At 39.3% G+C, this 15973-nt stretch overlaps 1 protein-coding gene across 1 annotated transcript in view; it reads left to right on the plus strand.

Moving 5' to 3' along the window:
* Window positions 1-7424: 7424 nt before the first annotated feature.
* Window positions 7425-15973, plus strand: part of STK24 (serine/threonine kinase 24) — a 104329-nt gene continuing 95780 nt past the window's right edge. The window contains exons 1-2 of the mRNA XM_007948160.2: window positions 7425-7502; window positions 13584-13814. Of these exons, the coding sequence (XP_007946351.1) occupies window positions 7425-7502; window positions 13584-13814 (309 nt within the window). The remainder of the gene's footprint in view (window positions 7503-13583; window positions 13815-15973) is intronic.

Here is a 15973-nt window from a genome sequence, read left to right on the forward strand (position 1 = left end):
TCAACAACACAGACAGTGACTGTACATGTGGACTTCACAAGATGGAACACATAGGAATCAGATTGACTACATCTGTGGCAAGAGGTGATGGAGAAGCTCAATATCTTAAGCCAAAACCAGGCCAGGAGCTGATGGTGGAACAGACCATCAACTGCTCATATGCAAGTTCAACTTGAAGTTAAAGACAATTAAAACAATTCCAAGAGAGCCAAAATATGATCTTGACAATATCCCTCCTGAATTTAGACACCATCTAAAGAGTAGATTTGATGCATTGAGCACCAGTGACAGAAAACCAGAAGAATTGTGGAATGACATCAAGAGCATCATCCATGAAGAAAGCAAGAGGTCACTAAAAAGACAACAAAAGAAGACCAAAATGGATGACAGAGGAGACTCTGAAACTTGCCCTTGAGCAGAGAGTAGCTAAAGCAAATGGAAGAAATGACAAGATAAACAAATTGAACTGAAGATTTCAAAGAGCAGCTTGAGAAGACAAACCCAGTTACTATAATGAAATGTGCAAAGACCTGGAGTTAGAAAACCAAAAGGGAAGAACATGCTCGGCATTTCTCAAGATGAAAGAAATGAGGAAAAAATTTAAGCCTCAAGTTGTAATGTTGAAAGATTCTAAGGGCAATGTATTGAATGATGCAGGGAACACGAAAAGAAGATGGAAAGAGTACACAGAGTCACTGTACCAAAAAGAACTGGTCGATCTTCATCCATTTCAGGAGGTGATCTTCATCCATTTCAGGAGGTAGCATATGATCCAAAACCAGTGGTATTGAAGGAGGAAGTTGAAGCTGCAGTGAAGGAGTTGGCAAAGAACAAGGCTCCAGGAATTGATGGAATACCCATTTAGATATTTCAACAAACAGATGCTGCACTGGAGGCACTCACTCGGTTATGCCAAGAGATTTGGAAGACTGCTACCTGGCCATCTGACTGGAAGAGATCCATATTTGTACCCATTACAAAGAAAGGTGATTCCACAGAATGTGGAAATTATCGAACAGTATCATTAATATTGCACACAAGCAAGATCTTACTGAAAATAATTCAAAAATGGTTGCAGCAGTATATTGATAGAGAACTTCCAGAGGTTCAAGCCGGATTCAGAAGAGGACGTGGAACAAGGGATATCATAGCTGATGTCAGATGGATCTTGGCTCAAGGCAAAGAATACCAGAAAGATGTTTACTTGTGCTTTCTTGACTATGCAAAGGCATTTGATTGTGTGGATCATGACAAATGATGGATAACATTGAGAAGAATGGGAATTCCCGAACACTTGATTGTACTCCTTGACCGGGTGGTTGTCGTTCGAATGGAATAAGGGGACACTGCATGGTTTAAAATCAGGAAGGGAGTGTGTCAGGGTTGTATCCTTTTCCCATACTTATTCAATCTATGTGCTGAGCAAATAATCCGAGAAGCTGGACTACATGAAGTAAAACGTGGCATCAGGATTGGAGGAAGAATCATTAACAACCTGCGGTACACTGATGATACAACTTTGCTGAAAGTGAGGATGACTTGAGGCCCTTACTGATGAAGGTTGAGGAACACAGTCTGCAGTATGGATTACATCTTAATATAAAGAAGACAAAAATCCTCACAACTGGACCAATAAGCCGCATCATGATAAATGGAGAAGAGATTGAGGTTGTCAAAGAATTCACATTGCTTGGTTCTACAATTGACGCCAATGGAAGCAGCAGTCAGGACATTACACGACGTGTAGCACTGGGCAGGTCGGCTGCAAAGGAACTCTTTCAAGTGCTAAGAAGCAAGGATATCTCCTTGAGGACTAAGGTGCACCTGACACAGGCCATGATATTTCCAATCACCTCGTATGTATGTGAGAGCTGGACAATGAATAAGGAAGACCGAGGAAGAGTTGATGCTTTTGAGTTGTGGTGCTGGCGAAGAATGCTGAAGGTACCATGGACGGCCAAAAGAACTAACAGATCTGCCCTGGAGGAAGTGTGGCCGAGATGCTCCTTGGAAGCGATGATGGCCACTTTGTCTCACCTACTTTGGTCATGTTGTCAGAGGAGGCCACTCCCTGGAGAAAGATGTCATGCTTGGTAAGATGGAGGGTTGATGAAAGAGGGGAAGGCCTTCGACGAGATGGATTGACACGTTAGCTGCAACAATGCGCTCAAGTGTAACAAGGATCATGGAGCTGGCGCAGGATCGGGCGGTGTTTTGTTCTGCTGTGCACGGGGTCGCTATGAGTCGGAAACGACTTGACGGCTGCTAACAACAACAACAATGGAAAGAAAATCAATAAACCCGTGAAAGACAGTAATCTATCCTAGGCTAACTCTGGGTTTACCAGAGGAAAAGTCTTGGGATAACCTTTGTTTATTTAAGCAAGAGTCTCCTCACTAGTGGCATGAGGTAGTATCCAGCTTCTCTCTTTTTCTGCCACACCCTCTCTGTGCCGTTCATGTTTTCTTGACCTCCCTTCCTAGCAGGAGTGTAATCTGCCATCACTATCCCATCTTCTCCGTATCTGGACTTTGTGGGTGAAGTGGGAGAGAGAGGCCAGATTTTGGTTCGAGATGTTAAGGATGATATATTAGTGCCCTACTGCAAGTAGTTGGCTTTATTTTCTCAGAGTTTATGAGGCTACAAGTCTGAATTCAGGGCACCAGCTCTAGGGAAAGGCTTTTTCTTTCTGTCACTTTTGTCCTTATCTCTTTTTAGTTTCCGTTCCTAGGTTTCTTGGTGATCTTCATGTGGCATGGCACCTGTCTTCCCCACTCTGGGCTTGCTTTTGAGTCTGATTGTCTTTTTATATCCCCAGAGTGATTGGCTTAATACATATCTTACATTGACTGATAAGGCCTCATTAACATAATAAAGAAAACACTAACACCAAATGCAATTCCATCCACAGGTCCATGGTTGTGGTGTGTACCATCAAGTTGATTCAGACTCACAGAGACCCTATAGGACAGATTAGAATTGCCCTATATTGTTTGTTAGAAGCTCTGGTAGCATAGTGCCTAAGGCACTTGACTGCTAACGAGAAAGCTGGCAGTTCAAACCCACCAGTCACTCCTGGGAAGGAAGATGGGGCAATCTACTTCTGTAGTAATACTGCCTTGGCAACCCAAGGAGGGGTCGCTGTGAGTTGGGGCCGACTTGATGGCACATAACAACAACAACAATATTGTTTGCTAGGCTGTAGTCTTTCCAGGAACAGGACTTTTCTCCCATGGAGCTGCTAGGTGTGTTCGAATCGCCCACTTTTTGATTAGCAGCTGAATACCTTTGGGCCATAAGGGCTTCTTATCCACAGATACAGGGGTTAGGATTTAAAGCACACATTTTTGGGGGATTCAATTCAGTCCATAACAGATGGTAAATTAGAAAGCTTAATGTTGTTAGGGGACCCAGCAGAAATGACAAGGAAAGAATAGTATTGTCAGTATAAACCAAAGTAGATTGCCCAGTATTTTCAACATGAGACAGCCCCCTCCCCCTTTCCCCTCCTTAACACTTTCTTGTCTTGTTTTCTCCAGTCTCATTTCTGTGGAAGTATGTTTTGCCCGTTGTTTGTCAGTCTATGTATAACAATTTTATATGCTGGCGTTAAAGCTTAATATGATTTAGGTATATTTTCCCCTGCAATACAAATACTGTGTATATACCACCTAACTACATCATTCCCATTTTCCTCCCATCCCAGTCTTTCGTTCTAGGAGAGGTGAGTTTTCAGAAGGAAAAGTTGGAAGGGATGAGGGTCCTGACTTTTCCCTGCTTCTGGGAAGACTAAATAAACTATTGGTGTACTAGGTTTTGCCTGAGAACGGGGGACTAAGCCAGCCAGGCTCTCCTTCCTTTCAGGCAAGTTAGATACATGGGATGAAGGCCGGTAGGCCTGTCTAATTTCATCTGACCTGTGCTTACTAGTTCAGCATAAATCTTTCTAAAAAAAGAAAATTCTCAGGATAATTGGCACAAAAGGCACATTTTCTACCAAGGAGACTGGCTTTCCTCAGAGAACAAATTCTGACAGTAGAATCTTGAGGTCCCTTTTTGAAATCAGTCATCTTTGCCATTGCTTTTCTTATGGCCATGGGGCAACACTGTGTGGTAATGATGTTATGTGGGAATTGCCATTGGGAAAGGAATGCTGGTGATAACTGAACCCTGTTTGGTTTAGTGCCCTGCTGTCCCTGTCTTAGCAGATGTCTCCCTCCTTGCCAAGGACCTTTTGTAGCCAGTTTTACAGATGCTAACAGTGTGGCGAAGAGTTCTTAATAACACACAATGCTTGAGAGCAGGTGTGAAGCAAAGCAGCTACTACTAAATTCATAGGTGGCAGACTCCTGGGAAAGGTCTTTTGGGAAGAGAGTAAAAGAACTAGTAAGAGAGCTGTTTTCTAAGCTGTCTTAGACTTGGCAAAAGGAAAAACAAGCAATTTATTAAAATGAAACACTTTTTCCCCCCAGAGTATAGAACATCTGCCTTTTTTCCCTCCAGGAATGGACGTTTTTCAACTGTGGTGGTCTTTTTGAATTCAATTCTCTATTGTTGTGTGACAAGTCATCCCAGAACTTATTGGCCTAAAACAGTAGTGATCTAGTATTTCTCATGATTCTTTGAGTTAAGTACATTGTTCTTCTGCACCTCTCCCTTAGGCCACTCGTGGCTGTAGCAGCTGGAGACTGACTAGAGCCTGTGCTCACCAGGGACAATTAGGATGGCTGAGTATCTCTCTTCATGTCTAGCAGTTGGCTAGTGTTTAACTTAGTCCCTTAGTTCTCCTTCATGTAGCTTCTACATGAGGCTGGACCGGCCTCCTTTACATGTTGATGGAAGCATTCCAGGAAGTCAAAAAGGAAAGCTGCAGGGCCTTTTAAGGCTTAACTTTGGAAATAGCAAACATCACAGGAAATCACAAGCCTAGCCCAGATTCAAGGAGTGGGAAAAGAGACTGTGCTTTTTTATTCAAGGAACAGGTGGAGCTGCTTGCATAGGAGTATGACGAGGTGGTAGGGATTATTTATTTGGGGCCATTATTATAGCCATCAACTCCAATTTGCCTTCTGGTTCTAAGGATTGATGTTTTCCCCACATGCAACATATACTTATCTTTCTTCTGTCTCCTCCTTTCATCCTGACATAGCATTAGACTCAAAGTCTAGAATTTCTGATCTGCATCAGGTCTGTATGTGAAAGGAGCTGGTAGGTGGCAGCTTCTGGGGGTATGGCTTCTCTTGATTTAGGGAACTGTAACAAAAAAGACATCCTCTGTCCCCTATGCATCTGACAAACAGCTGCAAGACAGGAACAGGAAAACTGCAATAGATTACTTCTATTTAAAACCAGAGGAATTAGAGGCATATATCACTAAGTGGTACATAGTAATTTGGAAGTCCAACTGGTACCAGCTGTTTGGGTCCCTTCCATGGGGCACAGAGATTATTTCTTAATTGGGGTTCCATTATTGGTTTCTGAGAGTGGTATACCACAGCATCTAGCAACAGCAACCTAGTTTATTATTTTCTGTGACGTTTAGTTATACTCTCTGGTCTCTTGGCTCTGCCCTCTGAGGGGTCCTTCCTTTTACTCTTAAGGTCTAACCTTAGGTATTGCACAATTTCAATTATGCTACTGAGTAGCTTCCTCAGCCTGCTTCTTGCTTTTACAAAGTTGAGGACCTAGAAGATCTTTTGATTTTTAACTGAGACAGTTTAATCACATTTGGTGTTAAAACTTTGAGGGTTTCCTGTGTGTCAGTTTATAGTCCACTCATTGGATAAACACCTTATCCACAATATTTTTTACATAAATATTTTTCTGTTTTGAGAAGCATATCGGGGCACTGTTAAGATAATATCCTTAAGTTTGTTAGAAACCCATCGTTTAGCTGAAAGGGTCAACTAGTCATTGCCTTAAATTTTCCTGAGATCTTAAAGAAGTGTGTTAAAACCATACCATTGATTTGATCTTTACCCTGAGGCCATGTCTTTTTTTTTAGTAGCCCTGTCCATATTTTCTCTAAATTCTTCTTGTAAACCAAACAGTTCTGGCTTTAAATTTCTCTCTATCTTAATACTTACCAAAACCTTCTGTCCAGAAATCTCTATAAGCCCTCTCCATAGTTGCTTTTCTTTCCCCCTTCCTTTTCCTGTTGGTGACATTTTCCTAATTGCTCTGCTACTCCATAACATGGATCACTCTTTTACCAGTCTCTAACAGTCATTTATTTACCATCTTTTCAGCTTCTATTAACAGTTTAACTGCCATTCTCCAGCCTTCACTAATGGCTTCTTGATGGTTTTTTAGACTTTGGCTAGCATCTAGTCCCAAAGCTAGTGCCTCATATTTTAGATCTATTTTAAGGGCAATACCCTACTTCTAGGTATCAATTTCTGTATCAGTTGTCTATTGCTTATAACAAACCAACCAAAACTTGGTTAAAACAACGTTTAATTATTTCTCACAATTCTGTGGATGGACTAGGTGGTTCTGCTGGTGTTTTCTGAGCTTTCTTATGTGACTGCAATCAGTCAGTGGCTTCATTGAGGCCCATTGGTCTAAGATGGCCTCATTCACGTATCTGAAGTCTCAGGTTGGATCAGTGAAAAGGCATGCTGGATATAGCAATTTGAGAGTTACCATGTACATGATCATTTTAGACAATTTTTTCTCAAAGTTGGCTATTCATGAGAATCACTTGGGTATTTGAAACAGTAATTTATGTAGGGCCCCTCCCCCCGGTGTGTCTGTATAGAGTATGTTGGGGTCTCTCTTTTTTAAGTTTCTCAGGTGATTCTCACCAGGGCGGTGTGGGAAACATGATAACGAAACCTGGGCCTGTATTTGACAGTCCCGGGAAAAAAGAGTAGAAAAACAGGAGGTCAAGTGTGGAATCTTGAGGGTCTGTGTATAAGGGTCTGGCAGAGGTAGAGTCTACGAGTGAAGATTTCCCTTGGAAGGAACTAGGGAAATTGGAAAAAGAGTGGAGAGCAGGATTGCAGCTGCCAGGGACTGGAAAGTTCAGAGGAGGGTGTGGCTACTGAGTATCAAGTGCACCACAGAGGAGATGCAGAAATTGCATCATAGCAAAAGTAACCATAGCAAAAGTCGATTCAGGACTGTGGTGAGGGCAGAGCCAGGTTGTAGGGGCTGAGTTACGAGTGAGCGGGATGGTGGGTGAAGACTTGGCATGTCCTTTTGACTTTCAGGGAGCCTTCACGTTAAAAGAACTGCAGAGGAAGGAGAGTAAAGGAATGACCAGAGTCAAGGACTTTTGTCTCTCTCTCTCTTTTTTTTTTTTTTTTTAATTAGAGAAACTTGAGTGTGCACAAGGGCAAAGAGCCAGTAGAGAGGGATGAGTTGAAGAGGGAACAGAGAAGAGGGATTATTGGTGAAGTTTAATCTTGGAGGAGAGAGAGATGGATTCAAAAGCCCAGCTTTTAGGATTGGCCTTGAAGAAGAAAGGGGTCACCATACCTCATCCTGGAAGGAAGGAGGTAAGAGAAAGATTACAGCTGTTGAAGATGGATATTAACCACTCAGTATTTCTTTGTACTTTAAATAAGAAAATGAATGTTCCTTCTCTCTACCCACCCCATAAAATCTTTAATCCTAGAAACTTGTATTAGAGATAAGGGTGACAGTGCACATTCAAGGCAGGTATGTGCAGGTTGAGTGTAACCACCAAGGATTCTCTAGGAGTCTATGAGATTGTTGCTGAAAATTACTTGGAAGGGTGCTCAATTTGGAGTACTTTGTAAGTTTGAGAATAATAATTTTAATTTCTAGTCATACAAATAAGGATATTTTAGGGGTTTCCTCTGGCTTCACAAACAATCCTCACTTAATAGAAATTACCCAGGACTTCTGACTGCTACTGGTCATTGCAGTCTTGGTAAATCGAGGAACCATGGATGGTGTTTCAAGTCAGGAATGCATATTCAGGCTTCCTGAGTACATTTCGTGTATGAAGGACATTGGAAACCATATTCCATGATTGAAAACAGTTTAGCAATTGCTCAGAAAATAAAATTAAATGTATCTCTATACTGATAACCCAGTTGATAGGTTTCATGCAGTTACTTCAAGTGGAAAGGAAGGTGAATAGATAGTTTCATTTTCAGCACAGTGATGTATGTTTTGCTTTATAACTAGGGGAATTATGGTTAAAACTTGTAACTCTTGGCATGCGTTGAGGTCAGGCCCCTTCCATTGTGGGCAGAACTCTAAATGGCATGGTCTCTATTGTGTCTTTTTTTTCCTTAGAAACCGCAGAGCATATTTCTCATAGTATGTATGGGGTGTGTGTGTGTGTGTGTGTGTGTGTATTAGCATGTCCAGTACACATGGCTTGTTCATTTTTATTAACTTGGTTGTTGAGTTTTGTTCAATGTGAAGTCTCTACCTCACTGTGACTCTTGCATGACTGTGGTACATTGTTTTCATGGTGTATATAGACTACAGCACAGCAAGACCTCCAAATTAGAAATGTGCTGTTTCTGACAAGTTCTTTACAAATGAGTTACTTGAAAGCCAGTGTGTTTTATCTGGGAAAGCAACTTAGTAGTTAGCACCTGGTTAGCTCATAAAGCTAATTTAACTCGTTGTTGTTGAAAAAAGGCTGCTGAAATTACCTAATATTATGTAGATGATTCTCTTATGTTCACTGATCTGTGGGTATCTCACTTTACTGTTCCTTTTATTTATTCTTCCTTCTCCTTCTTGTCTTTACTTCCTTTTCCAGTCGTCTTTTTTCTCCCCCCTTCTTGTTCCTTGTTCTATTTCAGTTACCTTGAAAGAATAATAAACCTTTGAGTGTTAGCTTGGGATCCTCTTCCTCATGGGAGATGTTTCTGAGGGAATATGTATTCTGTATGGTTGATAACTCCTTTTTATGCTGTGGGTCCCATTGGCCCAGGCTAGTGCTTCTCAGCAAGGTATTGTTTGCGTTTTTTCCTTTCTTTCTAAGTTTTATTAATTTATTTTGTTTTTGTTGAGAATATACACAGAAAGTATCAATTCAACAATTTGTATATGTACTGTTTAGTGACAGTGATTATATTCTTTGAGTTGTGCAGCCATTCTCACCCTCCTTTTCTGAGTTGTTCTACCTCATTAACATAAACTCACTGCCCCCTAAGGTTCCTTTCTAATCTTTGAAACTGCTGTTGTCAATTTGATCCCATACAGATAGTTCTTAAAAGAGCTTAATGCTTAAGGCAGACTTTTTTTTACTGGTTAAGCTAAACTGTTGTTTGATTTTAAGATGACTTCGGGGGTACTTTTGGTTAAAAGATTATCTCAGGGCAGTAGTTTCAGGGATTCATCCACCCTTCAGAAAGTCTAGAACCAAAACCAAACTCACTGCCATTGAGTTGTTTCTGACTCAAAGCGACCCCCATTAGGTTTCTGAGGCTGTAAATCTTTACGGGAGTAGATCTCTCAGTCTTCCTTCCATGGAGAAGCTGGTAGGTTTGAACCACTGATCTTCTGGTTAGCAGTCAAGTGCCTTACCCCACTACACCACCAGAGTTCCTATAGAACGTTTAAGAGTCCATGAGAATTTGAAATTCTATTTTACATTTCTCGTCCTTTTTTTGATCAGGATTCTTCTATGAAATCTTTGATCAAAATGTTTGTAGTAGTAGTTGGGCACCAGCTAGTTCTTTTGGTCTCATGGCCAAGGAGGCAGTTGTTCACGGAGGCAGTTAACCACACATTCCATATCTTCCTGCTGTTCCTGACTTTCTCTGTTGCTCCAGGTGAACAAAGAATAATTGTTGTGCCTTAAATGGCTATAAGCTTTTAAGACCCCACCCACTGTGCAGTGAACTAGTAAGTAGAATAGAAGCACTAAACATCTGGGATGTCCCATGAAGCCATGATCCTAACCAAAGAACCAAATACCATGAAGTGTTTAGTTCCATGTACGTAAGTAGCCTTGGTAGCTACTCTTTTTTTTTTTTTTTTGTCTTTGTTGTAAATGTATCTGTCACACCTTTGCCAATTCAACTTTTTACACATACACAACTTATTGACAGCAGTTACAGTAATCAACTGTGTAGTCCTACCCTTAATCAGTGTGATTTTTCCATCACTGTTAACATCTCTTTTTCCCCTGCCTTCCTCCCCTGGTAACCACTAATAAACTTTGGTTTCTAGACATTTACCTTTTCTTGTCTTTTTATATAAAGTCATACAATATTTGTTCTTTTGTGACTGGCTTATTCTGCTCAGCATAATGTCTTTGAGCTCCATTTATACTATAGCATATATCAAGACTTCATTTCTCCTACTGGTTTAGTGTAGTATTGCATTATATATGTATGCATCACATTGTGTTTATCCATTCATGTGTTGATGGGCATTTAGGTTGTTTCTACCTTTTGGGTATTGTGAATAGTGCTGCAGTGAACATTGGTGTACAAGTCTCTTTGGGAGTCTCTGCTTTGAATCATTTTGAATATACCTAAGAGTGGAATTACTGAGTCATGTGACAGTTCTATTTTTAGTTTTGTGCGGATGCACCATCTCTTTTCCACAGTGGCTGTACCATTTTGTATTCCTACCAACATTGGATAAGGGTTCCAGTTTCTCCACATCCTTACCCACATTTGTTATTTTCTGTTTTTTAAAAACATCTTAGCCATCCTAGTGTGGGTTTAATGCTATCTCATGGTTTTGATTTACAGCTGTTTGATGGCTAATGACACTGAGCATCTTTTCATGTGTTTGGTGACCGTTTGAATATCCTTTTGGGTGAAGAGTCCACTCAAGTCTTTTGTCCATTTTGTGATTAAAGTGTTTTTCTTTTTATTGTTAAGCTGTTGAAATTTTTTATATATTTTGGTTGTTAGACGCTTGTTGGATATATGCTTTCTGAAGATAGTCTCCTAGTTTGTAGCTTGTCTTTTCACTTTTTGGGAAGTCTTTTGATGAACAAAATTTTTTAATTCTTAAGAGATCTCATTTATTTATTTTGTCTTTTGCTGTTTGCTTTTGTTATTATATTAGATAATTCATTGTTGAAAGCTAGGTCTGACAGTTGCTCTTGTTGTTCTTCTAAGAATTTTATGGTTGTACTTTGTACCTTTAGGCTTCTAACCCACCTTCAGTTTGTTTTCGTGAGTGGTGTGAAGCAGGGATCCTGTTTCATTTTTTCTATGTGGAAATGTACTTTTCCAAGCACCATTTATCAAAGAAATCCTTATTTCTCCATCAAATGGACTTGGCATCCTTGTCAAAAATCAGTTGACCATAGGTGTGTGGTTTTGCTTATGGATTCTCAATTCTATTCCATTGGTATATGTCCAGGCTGTTTTGATTACTATAGCTGTAAAGTATGTTTCAGATCAGCAAGTATGAGTCCTCCTACTTTGTTCTCTTTCAGTATTGTTTTAGCTATTTGAGGCCTCTTGCCTTTCCATATAAAGTTGAGGATTGAGTTTTCTATTTCTGTCAAGAAGTCTTTTGGAATTTTGATTGGGATTGTGTTGAATCTGTAGAACCCTTTGGGTAGTATTGATATCTTAACAATATTAAGAATTCCAGTGCATGAACATGGAACATCTTCCCATTCATTTAGGTTATCTTTAATCTCTTTTGACAGTGTTACATAGTTTTCATTGTATAAGTTCTTCATGGCTCTGGCTAGATTTATTCTTAGGTATGTATTCTCTTAGATGCTTTTATAAATAGAACTGTTTATTTACTTTCCCATTGCTGATGTATAATCTCAAAAACAAAACAAAACAAGAACCCCAAACTCAACTGCCATTGAGTTAATTCTGACTCATAGCGGCCTACATTGGGTTTTTAAGGTGGTGAATCTTTACAGAAGTAGATTACCTCATCTTCTTTCCACAGAGTGGCTGGTGGTTTTGAATTGCCAGCTTTCTGGTTAGTACTTCAAATGCCTTAGGCACTACACCACCAGAGCTCCTTATTGCTAGTTTATACCCAAGTGGTTTTTGTATGACTTTGTACCCTGCAACTTTGCTAAATTTCTTGTGATAGTTGAAGATGTGTCAACTTGGCTGGACTCCAGTTGTGAGTGGTGGTTCCCATGATGGATCACATGACTGAGTTCTGAGCGGCCGGTCTGCCCAGGGGGAGTTTCCCCAGGGGTGTGGCCTACCTGCAATGCTATCCCAGGGACAAACTGGAAGAACGGCATTCCGGACTATATACTTCCTGGAGCGAGCAGCTCGCTGCTCACCCTGGAGGTTTTCGGATTCATTCTCTGTTGGGAACAGCGACCAGCGCGCTGCGTGTCAGCTTGATTCTCTCGGCTCTGTTGTGCTTACGGGAACCAGGCAGCTCCGGGCCTCATCCCCCTCCAGAGACGAACTTTGTGACTTGAACTCCTCTGCCGTGCGTGCGAAAGCCAGACGGCTCCGGGCCCCATCCCCCTCCAGAGACGAACTTTTCAGCTTGAACTTGTCGGCTTCTACACGCTTGTGAAACCATTTATCTAAGATAAATTTCTCTCTCTCTCTCTTTCTCTCTCTATAAATATATATATACACTTTGCTGGTTTTTGTGTTTCTCTAGAGAACCCAATCCAACACATTTCTCTATTAGCTCTAGACATTTTCTTGTGGACTCTGTGGGATTTTCAATGTACGGAATCATAGTTGCAAATAGAAATAATTTTGCTTGCTTTTTTCCAATCTCAATAACTTTTACTTCTTTCTCTTGTCTTATTCCTTTGGTTAGGACTTCTAATTACAATATTGAATAGAAGTGGTAAATAGTGGATACCCTTGTCTTGTTTCTGATTTCAAGAGGGAAAGCTCTCAATCTTTCTCCATTAAGTATAATATTGGCTGTGTTAACTTGGCTGTGTTAACTTTTCATACATGCCCTGAATAATATTGAGGAATTTCTCTTCTATTCAGTCTTCTTTAGGGTTTTCATTAAGAAAGGGTATTGGATTTTATCAAATGCTTATTTTTACATCCACATGTAGCTCTTTTCCTTTGTTTTATTCATGTAGTATATTACATTGATTAATTTTCTAATGTTGAAGCATTCCTAGAATAAATCCATTCTGTCATGGTGTATGACTTTTCTAATACACTGTTGGATTCTATTCACTAGTATTGAGAATTTTTGTACCTATATTCATAAGAGGTATTAGCCTATCATTTTCTTTTTTGTGGTATTTTTGTCTGATTTGGGTATGCATGATTATATTTGCATAATAGTATGAATTAGGGAGTATTCTTTCCTTCTCTATCTTTTGGAACAGTTTAAACAGTATTGGTGTCAATTTTTCTCTAAATGTTTGATAGAATTCCTCTGTAAAGCCATCTGATTAAGGACTTTTCTGTAGGGAGGTTTTTGATCACTGATTCAATCTCGTGTTATAGATCTGTTGAGACTTTCTATTTCCTCTTGAGTCAGTTGGGGTAGGTTGTGTGCTTTTAAGAATTTTCCCATTTCATCTACGTCTGATTCTTAAATAAGGAAAACAAATCAGTCCTTAAAAGACCAGAGTTTGTAACCTTATAAATAAAAGAAGTCACAGTGTTATGAGTTACTAAAATTCCCTCTCTTTCCCTTCTCTCCTACAGAACCTAAAAGCGGATCCAGAAGAGCTTTTTACAAAACTAGAGAAAATTGGAAAAGGCTCTTTTGGTGAAGTATTCAAAGGCATTGACAATCGGACTCAGAAAGTGGTTGCTATAAAAATCATTGATCTGGAAGAAGCTGAAGATGAGATAGAGGACATTCAACAAGAAATCACAGTGCTGAGTCAGTGTGACAGTCCATATGTAACCAAATACTATGGATCCTACCTGAAGGTAAGGCTTAAAAATGAAAAAAGTGATTTTCCATTATGCAGCACTTGACAGGGATGTGAGCAGTTTATGTGAAGGACTTTAATAGCATAGCAGGTTTTCAAAGAAAGGAGAAATGTTTTGACCTTTACAATCAAAAGAACCTGGCTTTGATAGTTTTATCATTCTTAAATGTCACCTATAAAAGTAAAAAGTGTTTGTTGAAATTCACTTTCAAATGAGAGTATTTCTTAGAGACAATTTATCATAAAAATATACCCCTTTTAATTTATTACAGCAGTAATTATTATTCACCTAGTTTAGGGTGATATATGATTAATAACGAGGAACCCTGGTAGCACAGCGGTGTTGTGAGTTGAAATCGCCTTGATGATGGTGGGTTTGATTTTCTGGTATGATTAGTAATAAAAAACCTAAGTCTTTTGAGATTTTCAGTCATCATTTGTGGTTTGATTTAATGCTATTTCAAAACTACTGCTGAGTGTTGGTGATATTGATTAGTTTGTCTACACTTGTGATAATCCGGATGAGTAAATAATTACAATATGCTGAAATAAAATAATAGTCAATCATACAACACTATGAATTCTCTTCCATCTCTACCAAATTCTATAAGTGGGGAAGAGAGTACTAGAAATAATTTCCTAATCCTGAATGGAACCATTTTATCATTTTAGATGGCGTAGAGTAAACATACTGTACCTCCAAGAAAGATTAAAGCTATTCCTTTTGTTTTAAGTTCCTCAACACATGACTATTTCACTGAACTTGCAGATGTAGTATCTTTCAAGATGGAATTTTAGATCTCTTAATTTGTTTAAAAAAAAATCAAGAATAATTCATATGGAAACCAAGACCTCATAAATAACTGTCTCCTGAGGGAAGCAGCCAATAAACCTGGTTAATGTAAGACTAGGCCTACTCCTGCTCCTCTCATGGGTTTATCCTATAAATTCTCTATGTCGTATCTTATAATCTGCTCTGATGTCAAAAAAGAGGTATTAACAGTTTTGATTTTGTGGGAATAATAAGGTATAAGTGGAAGGATAGAAATGTTGAGAACCACTGAATTACAAAGATGAATATTAGAAGGAAATAAATTCTTAGCGGTAATCCTATTTTTCAAGCATTTGAGTATTCAAAAGAAGGAGTGGCAATATATCATAGAGATTTATGTAGCATTTTGAGATGGTAAAAAGGAATTTTGGAGTCAAATATGCCTGGACTAAATTTCGCTATATTTTACTTGATGTCTGGCCCTTAATAAGTTTTTTTTTTTTTTTTTAAAACAAACAAACGAACAAATAAAACTTCCCTGGACTTCAGCTTCATCAATTGTGAAGTGGAAAATAATGATATATACCTCAATGCTATAAAGATTAAATAGAATTAATTAATTTAATGTGAAAAATGGCTGGCATGTAATAGTTACTTAAGTATTAATTTTATTCTTTCATTGATTGAATTCATACCTCATCTCCTACAGTATCTTTCCATGTTGTGGTGGTGAAGTTATATGCCGTCAAGTTGGACCCGACTCATAGCAACCCCTCCTTGAGTTTCCGAGGCAGTATTACTGCGGAAGTAGATTGCCCCATCTTCCTTCTGAGGAGTGACTGGTGGATTTGAACCGCCAGCCTTCTGGTTAGCAGTCAGGTGCCTTAGTCACTATGCTACTAGAGCTCCCATCTTTCCATAAAGGGCATATATAACAACATTAACCAAGAAAATTAAGTAGGGCCAAAGAAAGAGGAGGAAGTACACCGCAGTAAGAATTAACATTGCTGTGATGCATTTAGTTTGGATCTTGACAGGATAAAAAGGGAAGCACTATAGGCTTTATCATTTCATAATCCAAGAGAAGAACACTTGTGACTTTCATAGGGGATGGCAAAGAAACATGAAAAGTCAGTGTTAAATTCTTACACAAAACAAACAAACACAAATCCTAAAACCTCATTTTGGACTCTGCTTACTGTATCACTTACTATCCTCTGTGAAATGACTGTAGCAATAACAGTTTTATAGGAAACCCAGAGTTGGATTTCATGTGGTATGGAACATGTTGTTGTTGTTGTTATGTGCCGTCGAGTCAAACCCGACTCATAGCGACCCCTCCTTGGGTTTCCGAGGCAGTATCACTACGGAAGTAGGATTGCCCA

The sequence above is a fragment of the Orycteropus afer genome, unplaced genomic scaffold (assembly GCF_000298275.1).
Source record: "Orycteropus afer afer isolate SDZICR_OR568_19922 unplaced genomic scaffold, OryAfe1.0 scaffold00206, whole genome shotgun sequence".
Classification (NCBI taxonomy): domain Eukaryota; kingdom Metazoa; phylum Chordata; class Mammalia; order Tubulidentata; family Orycteropodidae; genus Orycteropus; species Orycteropus afer.